Below are 15,723 nucleotides of genomic sequence, written 5' to 3' on the forward strand. Positions count from 1 at the left end.
TAGCTTGCCTTTTTTACTCTCTTAGTAGTATCTTTTGAAGACACCAAGTTCCAGGTCTTAATGAAGTTTAACATTAGTGTTTTTATATCCTCTTTAAGAAAGTCTCCTATATTATCTTTAAGGAGCTTATTATTTGAACTTTCACATTTAAATCTACAATCTACTTAGAATTAATTTTTTAAAATCAACTATGCTAAGGCATACTCTACATATAACAAAATGAACACTTACAGAATGTATATACCTCAATGAGTTTTGACAAATGAATGTATCTATGTAACCATCTCCCTAATCAAGATATAGAACATTTTTAAAAAATTTTAATTTTTTTTATTGATTTCAGCAAAGAAGGGAGAAGTATACAGAGATAGAAACGTCAATGATGAGAGAGAATCATTGATCAGCTGCCTCCTGCTCAGCTCTCACTGGGGATTAAGTCCACAATCTGGGCATGTGGCCTGACCAGGAATCGGACTGTGACCTTCTGGTTCATAGGTTGATGTTCAACCACTGAGCAACACCGGCTGGGCACTATAGAACATTTTTACCACACAAGAAAGTTCCTTCAAACCAACTAGCAATCATTCTCCCACCTCATTCAGCCCTAGGCACCCCCTAATCTGATGACTATGACTACAGATTAGTTTTGCCTATTATAAAATCACACAGCATATATTCCTTTGTATCAGGTTTTATTCACTCAGCATATCTTTAAGATTCATCCATAATACTGAATTTATTATTAAGACATTCCTTTTGTGGATGAGTTATATTCCATTGTATAAATGTACCACAATTTGTTTATCCATTCAAGTGTTGGACATGTGGGTTGCATTTAATTTTGGGTTACTATGAATAAAGTTGCTATGAACATTCATGTCTTGTGGACAGATGTTTCTGTTTTGCTTGGCTAAATATCTACAAGTGGAATTGCTAGATCGCACAGTAAGTATATGTTTAAATTTATTAAGCAACTGCCAAAATGTTTCCCATGGTGAATATACCACTTTACTGGCATACCTCAGAGATACTGCAGATTTGGTTCCAGACCACCACAATAAAGTGAGTATCACAATAAAGCAAGTTCTAATGTTTTTGCTGGTGGAGAGTCTTGCCTTCAATTAAAAAAAAATGCAATATCTGTGAAGCACAATAAAGCGTAGTGCAATAAAATGAGTTATGCGTGTTTACTGTCACCAGCAATGCATTGTGACAGAACTATATTCTGTTCCACTGATCTATATGTCTTTTCCTTATGCCAATATCATACTGTCTCAATGACTAGCATTATATGTGTCTTGAAATCTGGTAGTAAAGTCCTCCAAAAACACAGTCACAATTCACAGACAACATAATCCATGTAGAAAATCTACTAGAACCTACAAAAGGCTACTAGAACCACTAAATGATTTTAGCAAGGCAGTAGGATAAAATATAAAAATCAACTGTATTTATATACTTGCATGAACAATTAAAAATTTTAAATGCCATTTATAGTAACCTTGAAAATATGAAACACTTAAGATAAATCTGACAGAAGATATGGAAACTGAAAACCACAAAACATTGAAATTAAAGGAGCCCTAAATAAATAAAAGGATATATATACCATGTTGGTGGGTCTGAAGATTCAATATTATTGAGATGTCAATTCTCCCCAAATTGATCTGTTGATTCAATGTAATTACAATCAAAATCCCAGCAGGCATTTTTGTACAAATTGGCAAGTCAATACTAAAGTTCAGATGGATATACAGAGAACCACGAATAAGCAAAATAACTTTGAAAAAGAAGAACAAAGAGGATTAACACTACCAGATTTCAAGACTTATTATAAAGCTACAATAGTCAAAACAGCATAGTATTGGTGTAAAAACAAACAGATCAATGGTACAAACAGAATATAGAGCTTAAACTCACAAATGTATGGATGACTGGTTTTTAACAAAGGTGAAAAGAAAATCCAATCGAGAAAGGAGTCTTTTCAACAAATGGTGCTGGAACAACTAAGACATCCATATGCACAAAAAGGAACTTGGATCTATTCCCCAGGCCAGATATCAGAATTAAGTTAAAATGAATTATGGACCTAAACATAAAGCCTCAAACTCTGAAACTTCTAGAGGAAAACATAGGAGAAAATCTTTGTGGTTTTGAGCTGGACAGAGCATTCTTAGAAAAAAATTTATAAACTTATGCACTCTAATTCTGAAAGTTAAAAACTTCTGCTCTTCAAAAGACTACAAGAGAATGAAATGACTGACACTGGGAGAAAAACATTTGCAAAGCATATCCCTGATAAAAGACTTGTATCCAGAATATATAAAGATCTCTCAAAATACACAATCCACTTTTTAAAAAAAGAGCAAAAGGTATGAACGAACATTAACCCAAAGAAAATATACAAAAGGCAAACACATGAAAGATGTTTAACATCATTAGACATTAGGAAAATGTAAAGTTAAACCAGAATGAGATACCACTACACACCAATTAGAATTGCTACAATTAAAAAGACTGACCATAACAAATATTGGCGATGAGAGAAACCAGAACTTTCATACACTTTGGAAAAGTTTGGCAGTTTCTTTAAAAAAGAAAATCATTTTGGAAAAGTTTGGCAGTTTCTTTAAAAAAAATGAAACTTACACCTAACATATAATTTAATGATTTTACACCTAAGTATTTACCTAAGAGAAAACAAATTACATATCTATACAAGGACTTGTACAGGAATGTTCATAGGAAGCTTTATTTATAATAGTCAAGAACTGAAAACAACCCAAATGCCTATCAATAGGCAAATAGAGAAACAAACTGACAAAACCAGACAGTGAAATACTACTCATCAATAAAAAAGACTAAACCATTGATACATGCAACAAAGTGAATGAATTTCAAAATAATTATGGCTGAGTGAAAAAGCCAAATAGAAAAGCATAAGCAACATCACAATACAAAAGAGAGATAAATTGGACTTCATAAAAACTAAAAACTTTTGTGCACAGAGCCTTAACAAAAAATGAAAAGACGACCCACAGAATATAAGAAAATATCTGCAAATCATATATACATCTGATAAAGATTTAATATGCATACTACATAAAGAACTCTTAACAATTCACCATAAAGACAACCCAATTCAAAACTGAGCAAAGGACTTGAACAGACACATCTCCAAAGAAGAAATACAAATGCTCAATAGCACATAAAAGATGCTCACCATCACTGTTCATTAGGGAAATACAAACCAAAACCATAATGAGATACCCACTGGATGACTATTTAAAAAACAAAAAAGAAAGCCAAACCGGTTTGGCTCAGTGGATAGAGCATCGGCCTGTGGACTCAAGGGTACCAGGTTCGATTCCAGTCAGGGGCATGTACCTTGATTGCGGGCACATCCCCAGTGTGGGGTGTGCAGGAGGCAGCTGATCGATCTCTCTCATCGATGTTTCTAACTCTCTGTCCCTCTTCCTTCTTCTCTGTAAAAAATCAATAAAATATATATTTTTAAAAAATAACAAGTGCCCAGCAAGAATGTGGAAAAACTGGAACCTCATACATTGCTGGTAGGTGCAGCTGCTGTAGAAAACAGTTTGACGACTTCTCAAAAAAGTAAACACAATTATTGTATAACCCAGCAATTCCACTCTTCGATACACACTAAAATAATTGAAAGCAGGGACTCAGACAGACAGTTGCATGCCAGTGCTCGTTGTAGCATTATTCACAATAGCCAAAAAGTGAAAACAACCTAAGTGTCCATCAAGAGATGAATGGATAAACAAAATTGTATGGAGTATTATTCAGCCCCATAAAAAAGAATGAATTACTAAAATATGCTACCGTATGGATGAATCTTGGAAATAGTATGCCAAGTGAAATAAGCCAGACACAAAAGAACAAATGTTGTATGATTTCACTTATATATTTAGAATAGACAAATTTATAGAAATAAAAAAATAGGTTAGAGGTTATCAGGGGCTGGGGGGGGGAGGCGGAGTGGGAAAATATTGATTCAAGGGTACAGAGTTCCTGTTTGGAGTGATCAAAAACTTTTGGGAAAAGATAGCAGTGATGGTTGCATAACACTGTGAATGTACTTAAGGCTCCTGAATTTTACACTTAAAATAGTTAAAATGATAATTTTTTTAACGATCTTAACTTTATTCTTTCACAGAATTTTAGAATTCTGCTTTGATATAAACAGGAAAAATAAAGCTATTTTAATTTACAAAAACTCTCCCTAATCAAATGTTTTAACAAGATATTTTATTTTATGCTAGAGATAGAAGAGGTGCAACTGCTTCTAGAAAATTCTCTAGTTTGGCTTGCAACTCGCATTGCAATGATTTGAAACTGTTCTCTAAGCCATAAAAACTATTATACTAATACAGTAATTGTATAACTACTGATCCTCTCCTCTCATAAATAAAAGAGATAAGGAAAGACAGCACATTGCAGAAATAGCCTAAATAACCTACTATTCTAATTAAATTTAATCATGCTTTTAATTTCCCAAATGTGTTATTTTCTTTAAAAAGCACATTACTTGATAAAATTGTTTTTCCTCATCTGGGTAGTTGTAAGTAGCAAAAGGAAAAAACCAACCATGTTTAACATTTTTAGATTTTGAGCATCCTACAAAACAACTGTTCTTTCCTCCTGCAGTCAAAATTAAAACTTATTATTTTGCGTTTTCCCTTCCTGGTACTACACAACTTACCTGCTCTTAAAGATGTAGAAGATTCAGTATCTGTTTTCTGGTTCCGGAGAGAGATAATTTCAGCACATGCCATAAGTAAGCATTTCCTCAAAGATTACATAACGTTTCAGAGGACGAAAAAAATGTAGCAGAAAGAACTCTAGAAATCTTAAAATACCATTAGTTCTATCATGAGCCAGCTATACATCCTTACACAAGTTTATTCTCTTAAAAGAAGTGGCTCTGAAACTATTTAATCAACAATTAAATTCAATCAGCATTTGATGACTACCTATGTGCAAGACATTATATTAGGTGCAGTGGAGAGTTAGTGGAGAGTTAAAGAGACTAAACAAACAGATCCAACTTGAAAGATTTCACAGTCTAATAGGAAAAAATATTTTTAAACAAGCAAATAACCTGCTGCTTCTGCAGTGTGACAAAACATATTTTAAATTTACCAGGTAAATATTAGCTTCTTTTAAAATAAGTAAAAAATTTTTTTAAATGGAGGGGTCAGCGGTAAGGCCAGTTAAACATTCAGCTAATGATTCATTATATAGCCATATAGATTTAAGTGAAATGCTCAAGTTTTAATTAAGTACACTATATTTTACAGTTCATGGCAGAAAGATAACACAAGACGTTAAAGATACCTAAGTTCAAAGATAATTAGGTCCTAAAAGTTTACTTACCTTTAAAAAAATACCTTCACAAAAGTCAATGTCTGCATTATAGAAACATTATTCACTTCAGTAACTCATTGACCATATCTGATTACTCTGCACTCTGGCTAAGAACTGCATGCTTACTACTTGAATAATTTAGCCAGCAATGGGGAGAAAATACTCCTCAAAAAAGAACCAGCGGGGAGGAGAAAAAGAAAATGGATAGGTCAGTAAACCAATTCAGAGAAAGCCTAAACCACTCATGTGATCCACAGAATTATCGAAAGCAGTTCATCTTTCCCACTACAGAAACCAGGGAGATAAGCACTCTAAGCAAACGCTGTTTTTCCCCTACCTTCAACCTTCCAGAGTCCAATGATTCAAAGACAAACTAGAGCAAGCTGGATCACATGTTTCCCAACTCTAACATAAAGCAACAATTATTTAACCACGTGGTCAAAGTTGAGCACCTAACATACTGCATAAGCAGAATTACTAATGGTGTAAATAAGAAGCTTAATAAAACAAATAAATAGAATTTAAAGAGATGGAGTCAATTATTTCAAAAGATAAAAATACCTAACAATCTCATATAGAATGGAAACATAAAATGAAATCAATATTAAAATAATTTCTCACTGCAAATTATATTTTCATTTCAACATATTGACTGCAGACAACAATATAACAAGAATATGTGTGTGTATACATATATATATACACATGTATTTTTTTTCAAGAATGAATAATTCCTCAAACAATAGCAAGATGGAGGACTGGGCACATGCTAATAATCTCCCTCCACTTAAAATGTCATAAAATGTCATAAAACTTCTTTTTAATACACTACATCTAGAAAAGCACAGAAAAGCAACAAAAAAAATCATGTTATTGGCAGTCAAAATTGCAAATACCCAAAAGATGGAAATGGTTTTCAGTAAAGATTATAAACAAGCAATTCACAAATAACATATAAATGGCCAGTAAGCATAAGATGCTCCTACTCTCTAGTAATCAGAAAAATGTAAATTAAAGCAATGAGATATTTTATCCAGCAGAAAGCAAAATAGTAAAAGGAATGATAAGTTTAGAGCACGGATTTGAAAAAAAGGGAGGCTCTCATTTATTACTGGTGAGAGAGTAAGCTGAAAAAGTCTTTTTAAAGGGTGATTTGTTGATATCCACCAAAATACAAAGTGTATAGGCCCTTCAAATCTGCCTTTCACTTCTAGCAATCTAACCTAACAGAAGTACTTGCTCATATATGTTCATGTGTGTTCAGTGCAGTTCAATAACTTTTAAATTGGGGGAAATAAGAAACAATTTAAATGACCAATAATAATGGAATGATAAGTGAATTATGCCTCATCTATACTATGAAATATTCAGGATGAAAAGTATCTATATAAAAGTCCTCCCCCGCAAAATAAAAATCATATTGTTAGTGAAAAAAGCAATGGATCATATTATTCATCAAAAATCCAAGTTTCTTTCAAGTATTTACCATCAGACTGACACACCCAAGACCCCTCTTTATGGTAGTCGCCTACCTATCTCTCTGTCCCCTAATTCACAGAAAAACATCATCTAAGTTTCTCTCCAACTATTTCAGTGATCATTCCTGAAGATTTCAGTATCAGTATACTCTCTCAGTTCCTTCACCTCCTAAATAAATCTTTTCTTCCCTCCTACTTCAGTTACATACTCCCATGCTCATAACCTAAACCTTGTCATGTCCAATAACTAAATCTCTTCCCAGTCTCACTTTTAAGCCTCCCACATTTAGACCATCACTTCCTAGCTTTCCAGCTTTACTTGTATGCTAATAGCCTTAGTTTTACAATTCTTTACCACCATTAAAACTTTCAGTCCATGGATCGTACGGCTCTTTCACTGTCCATCGTGTATCTCAATTCCCTCCTTAAATAACCATGGTCCAAAACTATAACAACTTCCTTGTATACACGTTATAGTACACTACATCTCTCCCTCCAACATATTTCTGGCAGAACCCTAACCTTGATTAACTCAACATATTCCTTATTCCAAATGTGTCCTTATTCCAAATGTGTCCTAACTGGTCTTATCTCCATTCTTGATCCATGAGGAAGAGCTGCTAGATGCCTACCCAATATCCATTCTCTCCTTCCTCAATAAGAGAACCCTGATTCCATTTAGGAAGCTAACACACCCAGGTAAACACTCTATGCTTCCGAGCCCCCTGGCAACTACAGGAAGCCTGCGGCACTAGAATCCTATATGACAAAAGGTTAATATGCAAATTGACCAAACGGCAGAACGACCAGTCACTATGATGTGCACTGACCACCAGAGGGCAGACACTCAACGCAGGAGCTGCCCCCTGGTGATCAGTGTGCTCCCACAGGGGAACGGTGCTCAGCCAGAAGCCAGGCTCACTGCTGGCGAACACAGCAGCGGTGGCGGGAGCCTCACCCACCTCCATGGCGGCGCTAAGGCTTAAGCTGGCAGTTGGACATCGCCCAAGGGCTTCTGGACTGTGAGAGGGCACAGGCTGGGCTGAGGGACCACCCCCCCCCACCCCGCCCCAAGTGCACGAATTTCATGCACCAGGCCTCTAAGTATAAAATAAAAGTGAAGTCACTGGTGGAGCTTTGGAGAAGGCTCTTTAAAAGGATCCAAGTCACCTGGCATCTGACTTCTGTATAGATGTGATTCTAGAGAAGGATCTGCCACTTACACCACAATGAGATAGGTACACTTGAAGATGTCGAGACAGAAAGACAAAAGGAACTTGAATCCCTGATGTCATGGAGCTGCCATATCAGTCCTAGACTGCCTAACTACAGTTTTTTGTTACTTAATAAAAATGAAACTTCTAGCCCTGGCCGGCTTGGCTCAATGGATAGAGCGTCAGCCTGCGGACTGAGGGGTCCCAGGTTCGATTCCAGCTAAGGGCACATGCCTGGGTTGCGGGCTCTATCCCCAGTGGTGGGGGGGGTGCGGGAGGCAGCCAATGATTCTCTCTCATCTTGATGTTTCTATCTCTCTCCTCCCTTCTTCTCTGAAATCAATTAAGAAATATATTTTAAAAAATAAAAATAAAATAAAACTTCTAATTTGTTTGAATCATTATTTTGTGGACTCTAGTATTCACAGTAAATACAATTCCTAACTTCTTAGGCCCATTACAGCTTATTCCCCACAAAGCAACCAGAAAACTTTTAAAAGTATAAACCAGATTACTTTACTATCTTTCCATCACATTTTAAATAAATGTAGGTTCCTTACCAGGTAAACTAGGCCTTCTTTGATCTGGCTCTTCTATCTCTCCCAGCTCATCTCCTTCCAAATCCCCACACCATCCTTCCATTCAGCTCTGGCCACACTGTTCCTCAAACAAGCCAAACTTGTTTCTGTCTCAGGGCCTTTGCATTCGCTGCTCCCTTTGCCTGGAATGCACTTTCCTCATACCTTAACTTGGTTTGCTCCCTCTCTTCTTTCAGGCTTCAACTTAAATGGTGCCTTCTCTGAAAGACCTCCCCTGATCACTCTTATCTAAAATAGTCCCTTCTACTGACTAGCTATGTCCACACACAAAAAAAATTCAAAAATAAAACAATCCTTTCCACTCCCCTTAACTTTCCTTATCCTGCTTTGTGTACGCGTGTGCGTGTGTGTGTGTGTGTGTGTGTGTGTGTGTGTGTTTTTATTTACTGTCTATCTTCCCCACGAGAATGGAATCTCACTAAGGGCAAGCACCTCAGACCTCAGGTTATCATATTCACCACTGTATACCCAATACCTGGCATATAGTAGGGACACAGTGAATAAATGAATACACACCATGATTTCATTTATACTGAAAAAGATTAAAGTGTGTACATGCGTATGTGTGTGTGTGTGTGTGTAAGGGCATAGGAAGAGACTGGAAAATAAGGAAAAGAGAAACATTCACCTTTCGCTCTGCATATTCCTGCATTATTTTTTAATTAAAAAAAAACCATTTTGACATATGGCAGGAAGAAAATTTTAAACATACTTAGAAATATAAACTTATTTATAGAATCATAAAATTTATAAATCCATAGTAACCTCAGTAGGCATAACACTATCCCATGGGTCGAATAATCTATGATTATTAAGGAAACATCTTTTAAAAGAACCAGAATTAGGGGAATAAAATTTCTTGTTAACTTTTTATAGCCCGTATAAAGGTTTTTACTGCCCCTTACACAAAATAATAAAGTATACTAAATAAAAAATGTATTAATAATAGGTTATACATCAAATTAGTAATGGGGAGTCCTATAGAGTTCATTTCCACTTACCATCCCTTGCTCAGGACCAGTTTTTTTTTTTGTTTTTTTTTTTTTAAATATATTTTATTGATTTTTTACAGAGAGGAAGGGAGAGAGATAGAGAGTTAGAAACATCGATGGGAGAGAAACATCGATCAGCCGCCTCCTGCACATCTCCTACTGGGGATGTGCCCGCAACCCAGGTACATGCCCTTGACCGGAATTGAACCTGGGACCTTTCAGTCCGTAGGCCGACGCTCTATCCACTGAGCCAAACCGGTTTTGGCAGGACCAGTTTTTAAAGACATTCCTCCCCTAGAGATTCACCTAGATAACTATATATTTCTTTTGTTTCAGAAAATATGCACTCTGAGGCATCTTTTTCTCTATCAACTTCTCCATAAAATGTCTAGTGCCTTCTAAATTTTTTTACAACTTTACTGAGGCATACTTTACATATTATATAACTTATCCATTTCAAGTGTATAATTTAATGATTTTTAGTAAATTTCTCAAGTTGGGGAACACACCATAAATCAGCTTTAGAAATGTTCACTACTATAATAAAATCACACCCATTTATTGTTAATTCCCATTCCTATCCCTACTCCAATCAACCATTAATCTGTTTTTCTCTATACATTTGTCTATTCTGAACATTTTCTATAATGGAATTATATAATACATGGACTCTTGTATCTGGCTTCTTTCACTTAGCATCTTTTGGGGGTTCATCCATGTGGTAGCATGTACCACTGATTCATTCCTTTTTATTGCTGAATAGTATTCCATTGTATGGATGTCCCATAGTAACTTTTGATTTTATGACTTGAATTTTCATTTTCCAGGTTGTACAAAGAATGCAGGATAACTTGGGTATTTGGGCATAGATCCCACAGGAGAAGAACCTATAGTTAACTTTTATTTAATCCAAATAACACAGGTGTTTTTCAAACACAATTCACTTTACATGAGAATGTCCTAGCCTCCTTCAGCATTACGCCATCAGTCCTTTTAAAATGATCTTCCTGCACCTCCCTCCTAAGAGGAACACAAGTAAGTCAAGGTTTCTTCTCTCAAGGCTTATAAAAACCTCTACTCTTACCATGCCTTCTGCTTTAACTCCCTTTTCTATCTCCAGCTCCTTGTTTTCTCTTTATCTTCAAGCTGATAGCTTTAAACCATATTCTCCATGATCCCTGCAACCCAGGTACATGCCCTTAACCAGGAATCAAGCCCAGGCCCTTTGGTCAGAGGGCCAATGCTCTAACCACTGAGTCAATGCCAGGGCCATGTTTTTTGAAAAGGAACATCAGAGCTAATTATCTGTATATTCTAGAATTTTATTTAAGAGGAATCTGTGGTTCTTTTGATGTGGCCCCTGAGAATAATTTCTTACCATGTAGAAAAAGCTTTGTAAGTGATTTTTTTAAAACACAGAATACAAATAAAAAACTCACAATACCAATATTAAAGGAGAATGACAGCTCAACTCAGCATATGACATCCTCATTTTTAAAAGGGTCAAAGAATGTATAGTAATTAAGAACAGTTTTCTATTATCTCTTTAACATGGCCTTGTTAATACTGATTTTTTTATTCAATATGAAATTCTACAAATAATGTTACTGCCTCGCCTCTGCTTTTGAAGATGTCTGATTCAGATTAAGTGGATTACTCATCGTTATAAAATATTAAATATCCACAGGTAGAATGATTATCTAATCATTTATGAATGTGGGTTAAGAGACGGTGCTACAGAAAGAGGGCTGGGGAAGGATGATACAGATTTTGTAACATACTTCTTATTACTAGCCTTTTTAAAGTCTTAATTCTCTAAGTGATTCCCAGACAATTAGCTTGAAAACATTCCAAATAAGATGATGTGGACACAGGTAAAAGCTTTCCCAAGGGTAAAGGTTCTCTAGGAAATTATTTCATTACCCTGTTACTGGCCTAAGTTACACTTATTCTGGAGTATTTAACAGAGTAAAAGCAATAAAGGATAATATCAGTTACATGCAATTAGAACCTTGCAAGATAAGGAAAAATAGTAAAAGCTATCATTATAAAAGTTTGAATGTTAGCATTTAACTAACATTTAAATGCCAAGAATACCTCTCTTGGTGGCCAGTTATTGTAGCAGGTATGTGACAGGCGCTATAAGCTACACTTTCACCTTTGAAAGGACAGCTTAGAAGGGGGTTCTTAGTTAAGATTTACTCTACTCCCATTATAGCTACAATCTAACTATGCTGGTATAATGTAATGTGTAGAAAGACAGGCTCTGAATTGTAAATTTAAAAAACCCCTAGGCAAACCAAAACTCTCACTAAGCATTCTTTAATGCCATTATTTTAATTTACTTTTAAAAATGAATGGCATGATAACATGTATACTATACCTTTCTCAGGCTTTCATATTCCTCACGAAGTTCCCCAGGCTTGCTTAATTTGATTGGTGTTCTGAATATAAACTCTGGAAGAAAGGGAAAAGAAGATTTTAAGAAATATATATTTATATTGATTTCAGAGAGGAAGGGAGAGGGGGAGACAGATAGAAACATCAATGATGAGAGAAAATCATTGATCAGCTGCCTCCTGCATGCCCCACACTAGGGATTGAATCCGCAACCCGGGCATGTGCCTTGACCAGGAATCAAACCGTGATCTCCTGGTTCATAGGGCGGAAGCTCAACCACTGAGCCACGCCGGCAGGGCAAGAACATGCTTTTTAATAAGACGTCTTAGGAAGGAACCAACCAACACCTCATCCTACTGCTGCCCCCACATTATCAACTACATTAAAAGTGTGGTCATCTTAACTTGAATATTCATTCATTCATTTAACAAATAATTATTAAGGGTGTAAACCAGGCACAGTTCTAAGCACTGTAGAGAAGCAGTAACAAATAAAATCCTAGCTCTCATGGAGTTTACAATCTATGAAGGGAAACAGACAATAAACAAATATATGAGTGTACATAATACAACTGATGGTGCTAAGTGCTATGAAGGAAAATAAATGTAAAATGGAAGAAAAAGATTACTTTACATAGAGTGGTCTGGAAGGGCCTGACTGGTAAAGTTAACATATTAAAAGACTTTAAGGAAAAACTTTATTTAAAGGTCTTAGTTCAGTGTTACCAAGTAACATTTTAAATGAGCTAAAGTTTTGTTCATAATACTATATTTTTCTATTTCTTTTTAAACGCTGTCACCAGATTGTTTTCCTGTACACAAGCTGTAAATATTTCCAGTATAGAACCAGATTTTTTTTTATCCTCAAAGACTTCAGTGGTTTTGATCTGCCAATCAAGTAAAAACTCTTCAACGTGTCCTTCAAGGTTCTCCAGAGACTGCACATAACCATCTTTATGTCTCTTGACCCTAGTTACAATATATATGTTGTAATCTGTTCTGCTGTGTTTTTAGCTAAAATTCTGAATCCGAGATACTCAGGTCATAGGAGGCACACAATATATGTTGGTTATATAAATAGATGATTAAATCCAAGTTAAGAACAGGAATAAAAGATAAGTTGTAAATGTTGTCAAAAAGGAGGGGGAAAGTACACATAAACTCCGTAAGTGTACATGACACTTCTAAAGACCCCTATGTATATTCAGTGATTGAAACAGTATTTATTTTGACTTTTTAATAACTTTACATCCCATTGAGGTTGATAAATACTTGTTGCAGAAAAGGTGACTTCGTCATTTTTCAGTTGTCTCAACTATTTTACAAAGACTCTTATTTAGTACATCTGAGAAGAGTGGAAGACACGTAGAAACATTGCATCGAATGCAGACGTAGAAGTGGAGTAACCTAAAGGTCTACCAAGTACTAGAGGAGTGTTAGACCCTCGGTATGGGAGATAGAGCATTCCCTCACCCTCATCCACTATGCGTTGGTGTTGTACGTTCTGTGGATTTTGACAAATGCACAGTGACATATGTCCATCATTAGAATATTGCACAGAGTACTTCTCTGTGTGCTGCCCACCCCGTCCATCCTGGCAGTATTTGGTGACTGTAAATTGGTACTCCTCCCCTACCCCTGCCCAGTTTTGTTACTCTCAGATAAGTCAAGGCATAGTAAGATTTCAGTCAGTATGTGGAGTACCTACTTGGCCTTATTTATGAACTTATTTCTAAATAAATATTTCAAAGTGAATTTAATGAACTTGAGGTGCTTACATCATTGTAGGTTTACCCTTGGTAACAAGTCTACCATCCTGATATTGATAATGGGGGAAGCTATGTATGTATGGGAGCAGGAAGTATATGGGAAATCTCTCTACCTTTCTCTCAATTTCGTTGTGAAACTAAAACTGCTCTAAAAAAACCCCAAATTATTTTTAAAAAAATAATAATAAGCAGAGCAACAAGATGCCAAAAGAACCAGAAAAGAACCTTAGTCCAGAGGAGTTAGTCCCAATCTCACCAATCGCTCCACCAGCTTCTATGGGGGTTTTCAAGTGTTTCCGTCGCACAGAAGCAACCACTCACCCTCCCTTCATCTCACAGAGAAGTGCGAGCAAGGACTTTAGGTGACGTGGAGATGCTGAATATTTTGGTATTTGTAAATGAATCCTTTTGTTCAAGTACTTTCTGGATGTCTGTCCTCTGACTAATATGTTTAACAGGAAGGGGAACTCTAACAACATGATGCCTTAAGAATGACACAGACCTGTGGCTAGTAACCTAAACCGACTATTGCATTCAGTGTAACGTAAACTGTAGGAGCAGCTATACTTCCTTGAAGGTCCTTCCTAAAAAGGGTTTTCTCTGGGGCGTGGTTACTGGATATTAATAGAGGCAAACAAACAAAACAAACTACAAGACATTTTGCTAATTACACCAAACCCTCAGGAATGCAATGTCATTCATTGTCAAAGCACCCACACTCAATACAAAATTAGAAAAAGAACCTCACTGAACTTTACTGGGAAGATGCTACCCTGACTACTATGTTTGAATTTCTTACTCTGTAGGTTCAACTTATCAGTGCAGCAGAATGACTGAATACTCCCACTTACTAGCTATTTGCCTTTGGGCCAATAAAAAAATCTCTTTAGCTAATCTCCATCTCTGTCACCACCAGCAGCATCATATGATAGCCGGCCGTTATGTATCACATTATACCAAGCCCATTTCTAGGGACTGTATAATTAACTCACTTAATCTTCATAATGATCTAATGGGGAGATACTATTATCCCAGTTTACAAATGAGGAAACCGAGGCACAGAGCCCTCAATTTGCCCAAGGCTAAATGCTGTAAGGGAAAGAGCTATAGGACTTACACCCAGGCAATCTAGCTCTAGGATCTGTGTTCTCACTCACTACGTTTTATTACCTCTTTAATAATTTTTTAAAAGCCTAAAGACCTCTTTAATAATTTTTAAAGCCATATAAAATGATCAAAGGACATTTTAGATTTATAAACATATTAAAATCTGTTCAATTTCATTAATATTTCAAGAGATTAAAACCTTTTAAACCAAAATGCTTTTATGTATCAGATAGGCAAAGATAAAAAAGTGTTTGATGAAGGCAAGAGTTAGCAAGGGCATCCTTTATCTTAAAGATAAATATCATACAGATGTACAAAGATGTACATATAAGAATGTTCACTGCAAATCACTCAACACTGAAGACTGTAAACAACCTGTCCTTCAACTAGAGACTGACTGAGTAAATTATCAGATAACTGGAAGGCTATGAATATATTTCTATCCTATCTATTTATATGCCTGGCATGGTTTCTTGGTTTACCTGGTAATTTTCTTAGAAAGTCATTCATTGTACATACATAAAAAACTGTAGAGGCTCTGGACGATATTATATTCCTACAGAGGATTCACCATGTTTTCTGATAGACAGTTAGAATGGGGGCGGGACATGAGCTGATTCAAGGCAGGCTGCAATCTTTGCAAAGCTTGTAAAGCTCATTCTACCCTGGTCTGTAGCCCTTCGAGGGTCCAAATGAGTCTGGGGTGTTTACCAAACCTACCTTCCTTAGAAGGTCCTAACTTTTTCTCCTCAACACTGAGGAACTGCTAAA

The 15,723-nt window shown here is 36.0% G+C and overlaps 1 protein-coding gene across 1 annotated transcript in view; it reads right to left on the bottom strand.

Moving 5' to 3' along the window:
- Positions 1–15,723, bottom strand: part of RNF169 (ring finger protein 169) — a 55,606-nt gene that overhangs the window by 25,531 nt on the left and 14,352 nt on the right. Inside the window, exon 2 of the mRNA XM_036324976.1 lies at positions 12,061–12,134. Coding sequence (XP_036180869.1) covers positions 12,061–12,134 — 74 coding nt within the window. The remainder of the gene's footprint in view (positions 1–12,060; positions 12,135–15,723) is intronic.

This window comes from Myotis myotis, unplaced genomic scaffold (assembly GCF_014108235.1).
Source record: "Myotis myotis isolate mMyoMyo1 unplaced genomic scaffold, mMyoMyo1.p scaffold_m19_p_10, whole genome shotgun sequence".
Classification (NCBI taxonomy): Eukaryota; Metazoa; Chordata; class Mammalia; order Chiroptera; family Vespertilionidae; genus Myotis; species Myotis myotis.